The sequence below is a fragment of the Erinaceus europaeus genome, chromosome 17 (genome assembly GCF_950295315.1).
Source record: "Erinaceus europaeus chromosome 17, mEriEur2.1, whole genome shotgun sequence".
In the NCBI taxonomy this organism is placed as follows: domain Eukaryota; kingdom Metazoa; phylum Chordata; class Mammalia; order Eulipotyphla; family Erinaceidae; genus Erinaceus; species Erinaceus europaeus.
Window position 1 is genome coordinate 15,239,491 of NC_080178.1, and position 15,163 is coordinate 15,254,653.

The window sequence follows — 15,163 nt, forward strand, 5'->3', positions numbered from 1 at the left end:
TCGTTGATAGTGTCACTTTTTATTGAGAAATACAGTTTCAGGAATAAAACACAAAAATAGTTCTCTCGGTGGATTGGTTTCTGATTTTACAGTAAGGAATCTAGAATGCGGCTGCCTCCCTAACTCCCAGACTGATCAATGGCTTTCAGTATCCACCTTTTGAGGCGGAACACATGTGTGTAGAAGCCATACTTTCCATCTCTGTCACAGCCTTCACCCCAGGACACAATACCCATTTGATACCAGCGCTTGTTGAAGGGGCTCTAAGGAAAAGAAAGGAAAAAAAAAAACACTTGAGGTTTCCAGTAGAGTTAAGGTAATGCAGTATTGTCTTACCAGGCTCCAATTTAGGAAAACCAAGGCCCCTCCTCATCCATTCACCCTCGAAGATCTACTGACCAGCTCCAGGCTTTTAGAGAAACGTACCTTCATGACAAAAGGTCCCCCACTATCACCTTCACAAGAATCCCCTTTTTTCTCTTCTTCAGGTTTAAAACCTTGAGAAAAGACAACAGAATTCAGAAGCATAGCTCATTCTACTGCCACAAACTTGCTTTCAGGAGACATAACTGCTGAGCCTTCTAGTTCTGTTTTGCTTTGGTTTTCCACTAGAGCTGCCCCTGGGGCTCAGTGCCTACATGACCCCACACTGTTCCCAGTGGCCCTTATTTATTCATAGAGGGTGAGAGAGACAGAGACAGGAGAAAGAGAAAGATATCTGCAGCACTGCTCCACCACTTGTGAACCCTCCTCCCCCTGTGGATGGGGCCAGGGGGCTTGAACCTGGGCCTTTTGGCATGGAAATGTATACTCTACCAGCTGAGCCAACCATCCTATCCCCTTAACATTTGCTTGTGTGTGTCTGTGTGTGTGTGTGTGTGTGTGTGTGTGTGTGTGTGTGTGTGTGTGTGTGTGTGTGTGTGTGTGAGTGAAAGGGCTGATAGGGAGACAGAGACACCTGCAGCACTGCTTCACCACTTGCAAAGCTTTCCCCCACAGGCAACAACCGGGGACTTGAACCCGGGTTCTTAAGCATATAACATATGTGCTCAACCAGGTGCGCCACCACCCAGTCCCTATCATGTGCTCTTAACATATCTCAGCTCCCTAACCCTGGGTTCCCACTCTTTCCTCCCCCAGGCCACACAAAGTGACTTGCCAGCACAGAACATATTGTCAGTGACTCGGATCCGGGTGGAGGCTCTGCAGGTGGCCGTCTCCACCAAGGGCAGGTTCACCACCTGCAGGACTTGAGGCTGCACCTCACTCGGGCTCACTTTCCATGTCTCCTTCAGGTTGCCCCAGCCAGTCACCCGCCCTTTGTGTCCAGCCTGCAGCAATCTTAGAGGGGAAGGGAGAAGGACCTGGTGAGAATATTTCTAGGAACCTTCCTTAGAAACCTAGACCTGTGTGGTCTGGGAGGTGGTGCAGTGGATAAAGCACTGGACTCTCAAGCACAGAGTCCTGAGTTCAGTCCCCAGCACACATGTACCAGAGTGATGTCTGGTTCTTTCTCTCTCCTCCTATCACTCTCACTAGTAAATAAATAAAATATTTTTTAAAAAAGAAAAGACCTACTACTACGTTTTTTTCCAAAATGGAGACCCCCCCAAATCTTCATCTGCAATCTTCTAGCCTTTAGGCTCACGATTTATCAACAATTTGTTCTGGTTTATATCTTAACTCTTTTTCAGCCCGAGGTTCCAGATGATACCATGATGCCAACCTGACTTCCCTCAGCAGACGACCCCACTAATGAGTCCTGGAGCCCCACCTCCCCAGATTCCTACCCCACAAGGAAAAGAGACAGGCTGGAGTATGTCCATGTTCAGCGGGGAAGCAATTACAGAAGCCAGACCTTCCACCTTCTGCACCCCTTAATGTCCTTGGGTCCATGCCCCCAGAGGGATAAAGAATAGAAAAGCTATCGGGAGGGGATGGGATACAGAGTTCCCGGGATGGAAACTATGTGGAAGTGTACCCCTCTTATCCTAGTCTTATTAATATTTCCATTATGTAAATAAAAATTAAAAAAAAAAAAACCTGAACACGAAACCCCAGTGCTTAGCACGAACCAAACTCAGTCCCTACCTCAAGATAAAACAAAATGGCAGCACACACACAACTCTGGGGTTTGCACCAAGGAAAAAGGAGGAACACTTCTCAGCCTGCACAGGGTCAAGGTCAGGCCCAGAATCTAGCCACCTCACCCGCGCCACCTCACCTGTGGGCTGTCTCCTTGTCCGGCAGGCACACGGGGTGGATGTAGTCGCTGAAGGTGATAGGCTTCTTGAGCTTCAGCAGGGCGATGTCCCGGTCCAGGTTCTCCTTCCAGTTGTACCGGGGGTGGATGATGATCTTCTCCAGCATGGAGATCTTCTCGATATTTCTCTCGTACCTGCATGGATACCGCCCCAGCGAAGAAACGGAGGAGGTGTGGACCCTCCCACTGAGGGGCAGCTTCTGGTCTTGGAGTCGGGACCAGCAGGCCACCAGTGAGGGCAGAGAGCTGGCTCCTGCCTCAATCATTCACTGGCAGCCTCTCCCTAACCTGAATTTGGGTTTCTGTTGTTGTTGTTTTTAATATTTATTTTTATTTTCCTTTTTGTTGCCCTTGTTTTTCATTGTCATTGTAGTTATTGTTGTTATTGATATCGTCGTTGTTGGATAGGACAGAGAAATGGAGAGATGAGGGGGAGACGGGGAGAGAAAGATAGACACCTGCAGACCTGCTTCACTGCTTGTGAAGCGACTCCCCTGCAGGTGGGGAGCTGGGGGCTCGAACTGGGATCCTTACGCTGGTCCTTGCACTTTGCGCCACGTGTGTTTAACCCGCTGCGCTACCGCCCAACTCCCCTGAATGTGTTTTCAATATTTGTGTGTTTACTAATGAGAGTAGAGCAAGAATCAGAACATCACTCTGGCAAGTGTGATGCTAGGAATTAAACTTGGGGCTTCATGCTTCTGAGTGCAACATTTTTTTTTTTTTTGCCTCCAGGGTTATCACTGGGGCTCAGTGCCTACACTAAGAATCCACTGCTCCTGGAAGCCATTTTTCCCATTTTGTTGGCCTTGTTGTGCTTGTTGGCATAGCTGCTGAGAGAAATGGAGAGAGGAGGGGGAGACAGAGAGGAAGAAAGACACCAGCAGACCTTCTTGACCACCTGTGAAGCGACTCCCCTGCAGGTGGGGTGGGAGCTGGGGGCTCGAACCGGAATCCTTACGCTGGTCCTTGCTCTTTGCGCCATGTGCTCTCAACCCGCTGTGCTACCGCCAGCTCCCTGAGTGCAACATCTATTCACAGTGCCACATCCCGGGATGCTCCCTGGCCTGAATTTGCTCAGGAACTTGGAAATTAAACAGCCAAAAGGAAGAGGAAGACCATTCAGGTGTAGAGTCACCACCACTCAGAGGTAACACGGGCCAGTGCCGTGCTCACTGCAAAGGTGTGGTTTCTCTACCCACCAGCTCCAAATCTGTGGACTTTCCAGCAGCAACTGCTGCGTTTTCTATGGTGAAAGAAGAGGGGCCCCCTCATGGGACCCAGGAGCCCCTCTTACCACCCTCCATTGGAATTAGCAGTAAAACCTGTGGCCCGAAGCCAGCTAGACTAGGGCCTGGGCCTAAAACACCCATCAGTGGAATTTGAAGAGGAAAAACCTATGGCCAGAGGCCAAAAGGAGTCATCCCCTAAGTGGTAGATTGTTGGCCTAGCTAGCTAGTATCCAATAGCCATACAGGCCAAGAAGTAAAGAATGAAGGATGCCTGCATCAGCCTAAGAGCCCTCCAGGCATTTGGGGTGTCTCCGCTAGCCTCCCTGCTTAAGAGGTACCTGACCTGGACTGGCAGTCAGGAAGAGCTTCCTGCAGGAGAGGACAGCTGAGCTGAGCCTTAAAGAGCAGCTGGGTGGCCCGAGGGAACTCGATGGAAGGTGGAGTGGTGCAGTGGTGCATCTCCTTTCTGTCTGTCTGTCTCCTCTCCCTTTCTCACTCTGTCTATATTTCACTCTAAAAAATAGAGCTGGAGAGATAGCTTAACGGCTCTGCAAAATCTCATGCCTGAGGCTCCAAAGGACCCAGGTTGAATCTCCCACACCACCAGAAGCCACAGCTGAGCAGTGTTCTGGTGAAAGGGTGGAAGGAAGGAAGGGAGGAAGAGCAGGAGGAAGGAAAGATGAACTGGGTTGTCTTCCTCTATTTGTCACAAATATGAAGGAACCAGAAACCCCCACACATCTGGCTGTAGACCAGTGGCTGAAGATGTTCCTGATTCTTCAAGCAGGGGCGGTGGGGAGGGGGCTCTTTAATGAAGAGAGCTGCAATCTCATTGTGGCGCAGGGGGTGGCCCAGTGGGTAAGCCACTGGGCTCTCGAGCATGTGATAAATTCAGTCCCTGGCACCACATGTGTCAGAGTGATGCTCTGGTTCTCTATTTTTCAATCTCCCCTCCCCTGCCTTCCCCTTCCTCCTCCGCCTCTCTCTCTCATACATAAATAAAAATACTAAAAATAAAAAAAAATTAGAAAAGAAGTAAAGACACAATGTAGGTGCCCCAGAGCCCCCTTCAGCCGCTCAGAGAGCATCAGCCCCCACCCCCAGCCCTGGCTGCTGAGTACCTGGTGCGGGAGTGTTTGCCGATGCGCACCAGCAGGTCATTCACGGTGAAGTTCTTGTCCCACGGTGGGTAGAGGAGACAGTGGGCGGCGGTGAGGACCCAGCGGTCACTGATGAGGCTGGCCCCACACAGCAGTTCCTGGGGGCTCTTCCGGAACAGCATCACCTGCCTGGGTCGGGGAACCGGAAGCTGGAGAGAGGGACTGCCCTTGCCAACCCTAGACCTCCCAAGTCCCAGGTATACGAATGAATTAGATCTGGGGGATGGGCGGTGGTGCACCCCGTTGAGCTCAGACATTATGTGCAGGAACCCAGGGTTCAAACCCCTGGTCCCCACCTGCAGGGAGGAAGCTTCACAAATGGTGAAGCAGTGCTGCAGGTGTCTCTTTTTTTCTCCCAATTTTCTTCCCCTCCCTCCCAATTTCTCTCTTGTCAAATAAAGAGGGGAGCAACCAGAAACAGTGGACTCGTAGGGCAGGCACTAAGCCTCAATGACAACCCTACTGGCAATAATAATAAAAAATCTGGGGGCTGGACAGTATAGCACAATGGGCTAAGCGCACATGGCACAAAGCGCAAGGACCAGCGTTAAGGATCCCAGGTCGAGCCCCCAGCTCCCCACCTGCAGGAGAGTGGCTTCACGGGCGGTGAAGCAGGTCTGCAGGTGTCTTATCTTTCTCTCCCCCTCTCTGTCTTCCCTTCTTTCCATTTCTCTCTGTCCTATCTAACAATGACGACATCAACAACAACAACAGTAATTACTACAACAACAGTGAAAAACAACAAAGGCAACAAAAGGGAAAATAAATACAAAAAATAGAAATTAAAAACAAAAAGCTGGGGGCTGAGCAGTAGCACAACTGGTTAAGCGCACATGGCGCAAAGCACAAGGACAGGTGTAAGGATCCCAGTTCGATCCCCCGGCTCCCCACCTGCAGGGGAGTCACTTCACAAGCAGTGAAGCAGGTCTGCAGGTGTCTGTCATCCTCTCCTCCTCCCTGTCTTCCTCTCCTCTCTTTATCTCTGTCCTATACAATAACAACAGCTATAACAACAATCACAACAAGGACAACAAAATGGGAAAAATAGCCTCCAGGAGCAGTGGATTTGTAGTGCTGGCACCAAGGCCTAGCAATAACCCTGGAGACAAATAATAATAATAATGGGGGGGAATACAGGTCCAAAAAGGAGGACAGAGGGCCTAGTGGGGGTTGTATTATTATATAGAAAACTGGAAAATGTTATGCAAGTACAAACTATTGTATTTACTGTCGAATGTAAAGCATTAATTCCCCAATAAAGAAATTTAAAAAGAGAAAATAATAATAATAAATCTTTAATTTAAAAAACTTCAATTAGATCTGAAGATGAGAGAAACAGAGTATAATGGTTATGTAAAAATACTCCCATGCCTGAGGTTCCCAGGTCCCAAGTTCAATCCTCTGCACTACCATAAACCAGAGCTGAGCTGGTAAAAATAGATAAATAAAATTAAATGAGATCTGAGCAGTCCAGGAGGTGGCGCAGTGGGTAAAGTGTTGGACTCTCAGGCATCAGGTCCTCAATTCAACCGTGGCAGCTCATTTACCAGAGTGATGCTCTGGTTCTCTTGCCTCTCTCCTCCTATCCTTTGTATTAATGGAGAGAGAAGGAGAGAGTCAGATAGGTGCCCAGGAGAAGGTGCAGTGGATAAAGCATTGGCCTCTCAAGCATGAGGTCCTGAGTTCAGTCCCCAGCAGCACATGTACCAGAGTGATGTCTGGTTCCTTCTGTGTGTGTCTCTCTCTCTCTCTCTCCTATTTTTCTCATTAATAAATAAAATCTTAAAGAGAGAGAGAATTAGATCTGCTTCCTGGGCCCATCCCCCTGTTCACCTGACCATCTCAGGGAGTGGGGCATCCCAGTGTCCTGGAGGGTGGTTATTTGTTTATTTGGTTAGTTGTTTTTTTATGATATTTTTTATTCCCTTTTGTTGCCCTTGTTTTTTATTGTTGTTGTTATTGAAGTTGTCGTTGTTGGATAGGACAGAGAGAAATGGAGAGAGGAGAGGAAGACAGAGAGGGGGAGAGAAAGATAGACACCTGCAGACCTGCTTCACTGCCTGTGAAGCGACTCCCCTGCAGGTGGGGAGCCGGGGGCTGGAACCGGGATCCTTGCGCCCGTCCTTGTGCTTCGCGCCACGTGTGATTAACCCTCTCTGCTCCCCCGGTTAGTTGGGTTTTGGCCCCCACCTCAGTTTCTTCCAGTCCAGAGTTTGCAAAACTTAGCACAACCCTGGGGTCAAAGGAAGTGGAATCAGCCACTAGTAGTGTCCCTTAGGCAAGTCCCTGTACCTCAAAGTTGCTGTGGGGATTCAAAGAAATGTTGGAGTTCGGCCGCTGTTACCCAAGCCCAGGCCCGTGAGAAAGGGCTTGGGGGGTCCCCACGCACCAGGGCGCGATGCCGATCTCAGCGTCCCAGCCGTGCACGATGCGCCCCTGGATGTAAGAGTCCAGGAGCTCCTGCTCTGTTTTGTCCTCCAGATCCTTCTTCTCGAACAGGGGCCGCAGCCCACAGTCTGCGGCAGGAGCGGAGTGTGAGGGGCCCTGCAGCCCGCAGCCTCCCGCAGCCCGGCCGCCCGCCGCCTCCCTCACCTGCCTCCCCTGTGCCAAAGGTCTTCTCGTTGAAGAAGGGCTGGAACTCCTCGGTGACCGTGCGTCCCTCGATGGCCTCCTCGGGGTCCGTCAAGTCTCCTGTCTCCTCCCCCAAAATCTCCTCTGGGGGGGAGTCAGGCGGTAGCGCAGCGGGTTAAGCGCATGTGGCGCGAAGCGCAAGGACCGGCGTAAGGATCCCGGTTCGAGGCCCCCGGCTCCCCACCTGCAGGGGAGTCGCTTCACAGACGGTGAAGCAGGTCTGCAGGTGTCTCTCTCTCCCCCTCTCTGTCTTCCCCTCCTCTCTCTATTTCTCTCTGTCCTATCCAACAACCACGACATTGATAACAACAATAATAATTACAACAATAAAACAAGGGCAACAAAAGGGAAAATAAATAAATAATTATTAAAAAACAAACAAACTTGGGAGTCGGGCTGTAGTGCAGCGGGCTAAGCGCAGGTGGCGCAAAGCACAAGGATCGGCATAAGGATCCCGGTTCCAACCCCGGCTCCCCACCTGCAGGGGAGTCGCTTCACAGGCGGTGAAGCAGGTCTGCAGGTGTCTATCTTTCTCTCCTCCTCTCTGTCTTCCCCTCCTCTCTCCATTTCTCTCTGTCCTATCCAACAACGACAACAACAATAATAACAGTCACCAGGTCAGTTGACTCCGTTGACTCCCCGGTAAAATGGGAGTGGACAGCAGTGGCTCAGCGGTGGTAGAGCGTTGGTTTTACCTGCCTGAGGCTCCGAGCTTGATTGTTGGTGCTGCATGTACTAGAGTGGTGCCCCGGCTTCTTGCTGTTTCTTGTACAACTCTTTCTCATGTATAAATATCTATTTGTGGGGCCGGGTGGCAGTGCAGCTGGTTGAGTGCACGTGTTCCAATGTGTGAGGACCCAGGTTCAAGCCCCTGGTCCCCACCTATAGGGGGAAAGCTTCACCAGTGGTGAAGCAGGGCTGCAGGTGTCTCTCTGTCTCTCTTCCTCTCTATCTCCCTCCTCCCTTCTCAATTTCTCTCTGTCTCTATCCAATGATAAATAAATATTTCAAAATAAAATATAAATGAGGTACTTCCCACCCCACCGCAGTTGATGAAAAGCTGTAATAGCCGTGCTGTAATAATGTGATACCGCCAGCAGGAGGCGCTGTTCTGGATCTGCCCTGCAAGCCGAGGCCCCCCAGCCCTGCCTCTTACCACAGTAGTCGAGGTCACAGTACTCGAAGTCGCCAGGCCCCCCATCCACGTAGCACCACGCGCCCTCCTGGTCCCCGTCGGGGTTGCGGCAGAAGTTCTCCACCAGGGGCACGTCCGGGTTGAAGTCCTGGTCCTTGCTCAGGCTCTGGGCCTGAGTGCTGGCCCAGGGCAAGCAGGGGTTCCCGTACATGGTCACCGCCAGGCGGCCCTGGTAGTATCGGCCTCGATCAGGGATGCATTGCTCGGAGGAAGGTGACCGACTCACTGAGGAGCCTGCTGAGCGTGGAGTCAACACCACATGGGTGTTCACCTGACCTGGGAGAGGGGGAAAGGGACAGGGGAACAAAGCAGGTGGGACCACACGTGGAGCCAGACAGGGTGCGAACCCCAGCCTCCCAGCCTGACGCCTTCTTCCCACAGGACCAGGGATAATGTACCCAGAGATTCAGCTTGCTTGCCTATGAAAAGGGCTTCTTGGGTTGGCAAAATAGCTCACTCGCATCCTGCACTGTTTTACCGTATGCCTTGACCCAGATTCAAGCCTGATCCCACCGCGATGAGGAAAGCTTTCTATCTTAAAAAAAAAAAAAAAAAGTGGGGAATGGGAGGCAGATGGTAGTGCACCAGGTTAAGCGCACATAGTATAAAGCGCAAGAACTGCTCAGGATCCTGGAACCCCACCTGCAGGAGGAGGGATCGCTTCACAAGCCGTGAAGCCGTTCTGCAGGTATCTTTCTCCCCCCTCCCCCGTCTTATCCTCCTCTTTCCATTTCTCTCTGTCCTAGCCAACAAAGACACCAATAACAACAATAATAGCTACAAAAAAAAAAAAAAAAAACCACACACCAAAAAAAAAACAAGGGCAACAAAAGGGAAAACAAATAAATAAATATTAAAAATTTAAAAAGAAAGGAAGAGGTAACTACAGTCTTGTTTCACCACTCATAAAGCCTCCCTCCCCACCAGCAGGTGGGAACCAGGGGCTTGAACCTGGATCCTTGCACATTGTAATGTGTGCACTTAACCAGGTGCACCACCATCTGGCCCCAGGCTTCTGGCTCTGTGCCTCATGCTACATGTAGCAGAGCACTGACCTCTCTCTCTGTCTCTCTCTCTCTCTCTCTCTCTCTCTCACACACACACACACACACACACACAATTCTTTTTTTTTCACACACACAATTCTTATGTAAAACAAAAGTTGTTGGTGAAACAAAATAAATAAATAAATAAAAGCTTGACAACTCCTACTATTCCTGCAATGTTGTTGAGAGGTTTAAACAAAACATAAGGCTAAATCAGAGGTCGGAGCGGAGTTCCACCTCCTGCCATCTATTACAAGACTACCTGTAGCCTATTGGGAGTACTGCCTGGAGTTTTGTTTCCTTTTGTTTGTTACAAGGATTATGAGTTTTCTTACACAGCCAGAAAAAGAGCTGGGCTCACTGGGAATGTCTACAGTCACAGTAGGTGGCTACTTCACCAGGTAGGGTACAAGCCCTGCTATGCACATGGTCTGGGTTCAAGGCCTGGCACCACACGGGAGGTGCTGTGGCACTGGGGGATCCCTGGTGCATCCGTCTCTCTGACTCTTTATCTTTCTGCCTGCTGTGTCTCTATCTGAATGAAAAGAAGGAGCCCAGAATAGTGAAACACACTTGCACAAGGCTCAGTCTCTGTAAAAAAAAAAAAAAAAAAAAAGCAAAAAGAAAAGAAAAGAAAATCAATGAAATCTTTAAAGAGAAAGGAAGGGTAGGAGTTGATAGCATTAATGGTTATGCAGAGACTCTCATGCCTGAGGCTCCAAAATCCCAGGTTCAATCCCCTGCACCACTATAAACTGGGGGTGGAGTAGGGGGAGGGCAGAAAGGGTAGGAAGCATGATTAGCTGGAGCCTCAGTCTGGGTCATAGGCAGGAAGGTGGGTGGGGAGGATGCTGGGAGCCACCTCCTTCTGGACCAAAAGACACAGATACACTGTGAATCACCAAAACCGCCCCTCCCCCACCATCACACACACACACACACACACACACACACACACACACACACACACACACACACGAAGGGAGTCCGTCCCAACTGCCAAGCCCCATGCAGACCCCCGGGCCTTGGCACAGGCCACCTGGCCCCCATTTGCTCACCACAGATAGGAACACTGCACTCCTCCCTCCGCAAGGTGGGGACTGTGGTGTAGCACCAGGGCCCGGTGGTGCTGCCATCAGGGTTGCGGCAGAAGTTCTCCTGCAGGTCGGCCCCAGGATGGGTGCTGGAGTTGATTCTGGAATGGGAACTTGCTGGGCACGAGATCCCACTCACCCCCCGCTGCCCTGTCTCCCAGCTCTCCTGAGCCCCCAGGCTCAACCAGACCAGCACTCACTCAGGCTTGTGTGGGTAGCGACTCCTCCACAGCTGGCACTCGATGCCCGAGCGGGTGACGTTCACCTGCCCTCGGTAGTTCATACCCAGCCCTTCAGCGCAGTTGCCTGTGGAGACCCCAACCCGGGCCACTTACCCTGAGACTTGCCCCCTCGCTGCCCACTCCTCTATGCTCTCTAACCCACACCTGCTCATACTCCTCAGGACTCAGCAGCTGTGAGACTCCTTAAGCATTTGAGACTGGGGAGGTAGTTCAGGGGTAGAGCTTGTGTCTTGCATGCCCGAGGCCCGGGGTTCAATTCCCTGCACCACATATGATAGCGTGATGCTCTCTCTGTGCCACTCTCTCTCAGAAAGAATATTAATTCAGGATTGGGGAGACTGCATAATGGTCATACAGAAGGATTTTCATGCCTGGACTGGCAAAATAGCTCACTTGCACTACTTCGCTGTGAACTTAGGCTCAAGCCTTATCCCCACCACATTGAAGGAAGCTTGACTTAGAAGGGAGAAATAGAGAGAGAAAGGGACAGAGGGACACCTGTAGACCTACTTCACCATTCATGAAGCCTCCCCCATGCAAGTGAGGACCAGGGGCTTGAACCTGGATCCTTGAGCACTGAAATGTGTGCACTTAACCCGGTGCACCACTGCCTGGCCCCATCCTGGCCTGCTTTCTTAGCTCCTCTCATTTCAGGCTTTTGCCTGCAATACACTCCTGATTGGTTTTCAGTGTTCGCACAGCCCAAAAGCCCAGGTCAAACTCTTCCAGGGAACTGCTCCCCAACCCCTGTTCTTTAGGCAGTGGATGCCTGTCCCATGCTTCCTGGGCACACTGGCCAGAATGAGGCCAGGCCCCAAGTTCCTGGTGTTGGGGCCCATGCCCCACAAAAGTGCGCTGAATCCGAAGGCGGTGGGCTGAGTCCTTGAAGGACTGGAGATGTTTGGTTGTTGTTGGTGGCTGCCCCAGGGTAGGATGACGTGACAGTGAGCAAGGACCAGGAGGCAGACACACTGTGGCACCTTTAGATGAGTCAGAGCATCTGGGGGGTCGGGTTTGAGGCTGGAATAGTTGGGGTGTGAGTACAGTTAGGAGGGGAGGTCAGGGTCGGAGCCTGCAAAGCCTGCCAGGCTAAGGAGCCTGTGTTTCATCTTGTGGGCACTGGGGAGCCATGCAGTGCTCTGGAAGAGGAGTGTGACATCAGATGTGGGCAGGGACTCAGGGCCTTAAACATGTCCATTCATTTGTGTGCTCCCCAACTGAATTCATCTCACTGACCGACAGGCCAAAACCAGGTGCCAAGGCAAGAACAGAAGAATCATGCCAGGTGCTGGAGGCCACACTCCTCACCCAGCCCTCCTCCGCTGCCCTGGGCCCCCACCCCTCAGTCCCAGCAGCTCCTCACCTTCAAGACACTCGCTGTGCTTCTCTCGAGGTTTCCTCACTGACTCACATGCTGGAAAAGACCCAGAAACCCACTGGGGACTGGAGTGGGGACAGGATGGGCTGGGGAGAAGGGGTGGGGAGAGGACACATTCTGAAACAAATGGGGAAAAGGGCTGAGAAGATAAACACAGTGATTTCACAAAAAGATTTTCATGCCTGAGAAAGCAAAGGTTTCTGGTTCAGTCCCCAGCACCATTACTGCTGAACAGTGCTCTGGTAAGAATAATAAAATAACAAACACAGAACAGACAGGCAGATGAAAAGAAGGAAGGAGCCTGGTGGGTAGTTGAGTGGGTCTGAACACTTCCTGACTGGGACCCCAGCTGCCTTTTCCCAGTGCTCACCTGTGTATTTGGCCCAGAACAGATCCTGAAAAACAAGGACTGAGCATGAGACTGGAGCAGGATCATCAATTTGCTTGGTTTCTTAGTAAACTGCATCTTTGTTTTTTTAATTGATTTTACCTACGACACATAAGAGAGAGTTTCATATGGGACCGAGAGAGAAGCCGTGCTGGGAATCTAGCTGGGAACTGAAGGCACACAAGTCCCTCACTCTTTCAGTTGTGTTATTTCCCCAACTGCAAACTTTGCTCTCCCTCCTTTCCTCCTCCTCCTGCCCTTTCTCTCTCTCTCTCTTTCATTCTTTATTTAGAGTTTTAAATTTTATTCATTTATTTATTTATTGGATAGAGACAGCCAGCAATTGAGAGGAGGAGGGCGGTAGACAGGGAGAGAGACAGACAGACACCTGCAGCCCTGCTTCACCACTCGCAAAGCTTTCCCCCTGCAGGTGGGGACCTGGGGCTCGAACCCAGGTGCTTGTGCACTGTAACATGTGTGCTCAACCAGGTGCGCCACCACCCGACCCCTCTCTTTCTTTCTCTCTTCCTTCCTCTCTCTCTCTCTCTCTCTCTCTCCTTTCTTTTTCTCCACCAGGGTTATCATTGGGCCCCAGTGTCTCCTAGCCATTTGTTTTTTGATAGAGGCTGAGAGACAGAGAGAGACAGGGAGAGAGTTAGAGAGAAGGAAAGCCATCTACAGCACTCTTCCACTGCTTGTGAAACTTCTTGCCTACAGACGGGGACCAGGGACATGAAGCCAGGTCCTCAAGTATGGTAACGTGTGCACTCTACCGGGTGAGCCATCACCCAGCTGCTTGTGTTCTTCTGCTTTCTTCTTTCCCAACCTTGGGAAAGTGCTCTCGGGAGATTAGCCTCAGACTTTATTTGTGGACAGGCCATACACACACACACACACACACACACACACACACACAAACACACACCCCTCAAGCATGACACGAGGCAATTCTCCTGAGTGGAGTAGACAGAGGCAGAGAAAGAGAAAGGCAGCACAGGGACCCCAGAACGCTGAGTGCTGAGACCTAGGCCTGACTGGCATCCTGCACATCCTGGGGTGCAGAAGTAGCAGCAAAGCTGAGACTAAGCCCTGTGTGGGCCCCAGGTCTGAAGAGCCTCCAAGTCCCCAGAACCTCACTGGACGCTGAGCCTTGAACCAGCCCAGGTCTGGGGTTTCTAGGTCAAGTCAAGGCTGTTGTCTCAAAGCTCAGGCATGAGGGCATGCCACCCACAGCTAAAGAGCTGTGATGTCGGGGCCAGGCGGTGGCGCACCTGGTTAAGTGCACAACACAGTGTGTAAGGACCCTGGTTCAAACCCCTGGTCCCCACCTGCAGGGGGAAAGTTTCATGAGTGGTGAAGCAAGACTGCAGGTAATCTGTCTCTTTCCCTCACTTCTCCCCTCCTCTCTCAATTTCTCTGTCTCTATCCAACAGTAAGTAAACAAACAAACAAACAAACAAGAGCCATGTTGTTACACCCCCAGGGGGCCGTAGAGTTGGGACCCCCTCACAGGGGTCCCCTCCGGTAGCCCCAGCTTCACCGTGGCTGTGGAGGACTCCAGGGCCTCGAAAGCCTCCTCGTAGCTGCACTGCTCCTCCACGCACTCCCGCTCCAGGTTGCCCTTACGCAGCTCCTCCAAGAAGCCGCTGTTGGCACGTCGGGCCCGGACCCTCTGCAGCAGTGACAGTGCTTGCTGGGAGTCCAGGAACACTGCAGTAGGAGGGAGTGGGACAGTGGCCTCAGTCTGTCATGGTCTTCAGGGGTAGGGAGCAAGCCAGGCTTGCCCTGCTGGCTTGCGAAAGGGGACTCTGGCGTGGTGCTTGGTGGCCCACTCACTCCCCTGCTTTAGCGGGCCACCTCCAGCCCATTCTCCACACTGAAGGAGACGTGGCCACGGCCAGTGAGGCCTGAGTGCCCACCTCCTTCCCTAAGCCGGTGCCCCGGAGCTGAGGAGGCCTGCATGGAGGATGGCCCTGTACTCTCTGCAGAGACCCCAGCCACTGGGCCCCTGTCACCCTTATCAGCCTGCCCTGGCATCCAAGCCTCCGCTTACCGTGCTGGCTGTGCACATGGCTAAACAGGACGGCCAGGGCCAGGCAGCAAAGGAGCCACAGGCCTCGGAGGTGCGCCATAGCGTGTGGCCCCTGGGACTCTGGCAGCGCATCTAACCCTCCAGGTTAATGTTGAACCAACATGAAGAAATCTGTTCAGAGAAAGAGAGGTCAGCAGGTCAGGGCCATCGGGGATGAGAGGATAGAGAGTCCACCCCCGCCATCCGGGCAGCTAAGTCCTCCCAGGGCCGGGAATGGGTGGTCTGAGAGGAAGTCACAAGGGGAAGGCTAGTTTGGTCACCGTCAGCCAGTCCCTCCTTCCCAGAGACAGTGACCAGTGAGGTCACAAGATCTTCCTGAGGGCAGAGGAGGTGGCTCAGCAAGAGATCTTCTGCTTTGCTTATGTGAGGTTTTGGTTTGATCCCCAGCACCACACAGGAGTAACAAAGACAAGTCAAGTCCATGGACAATAGAAAAGTTCTT

General features: G+C 51.7%; 1 protein-coding gene across 1 annotated transcript; it reads right to left on the reverse strand.

Annotated features, from left to right (window-relative positions):
• On the reverse strand, positions 1–14,798 carry F2 (coagulation factor II, thrombin). Its single transcript, XM_060176485.1, has 13 exons — positions 14,683–14,798; positions 14,170–14,339; positions 12,612–12,636; positions 10,822–10,927; positions 10,586–10,722; positions 8,443–8,757; positions 7,248–7,370; positions 7,045–7,171; positions 4,617–4,784; positions 2,225–2,398; positions 1,160–1,341; positions 427–497; positions 1–263 (listed from the first exon to the last, which is right to left on the reverse strand). The coding sequence occupies exons 1-13, from the start codon at positions 14,759–14,761 to the stop codon at positions 120–122; spliced, it is 1,821 nt and encodes a 606-aa protein (XP_060032468.1). The 5' UTR covers positions 14,762–14,798; the 3' UTR covers positions 1–119.
• Positions 14,799–15,163: the final 365 nt, after the last annotated feature.

Excerpts from the sequence above, each read along its gene's own strand:
- F2 (XM_060176485.1), bottom strand. The coding sequence starts at position 14,761 with ATGGCGCACCTCCGAGGCCTGTGGCTCCTTTGCTGCCTGGCCCTGGCC. Across the intron at positions 7,371-8,442 it reads CTGTGACCTCGACTACTGTG|AGGAGATTTTGGGGGAGGAG; the intron begins GTAAGAGGCAGG and ends ACTCCCCCCCAG. Across the intron at positions 264-426 it reads GGGGACCTTTTGTCATGAAG|AGCCCCTTCAACAAGCGCTG; the intron begins GTACGTTTCTCT and ends TCTTTTCCTTAG.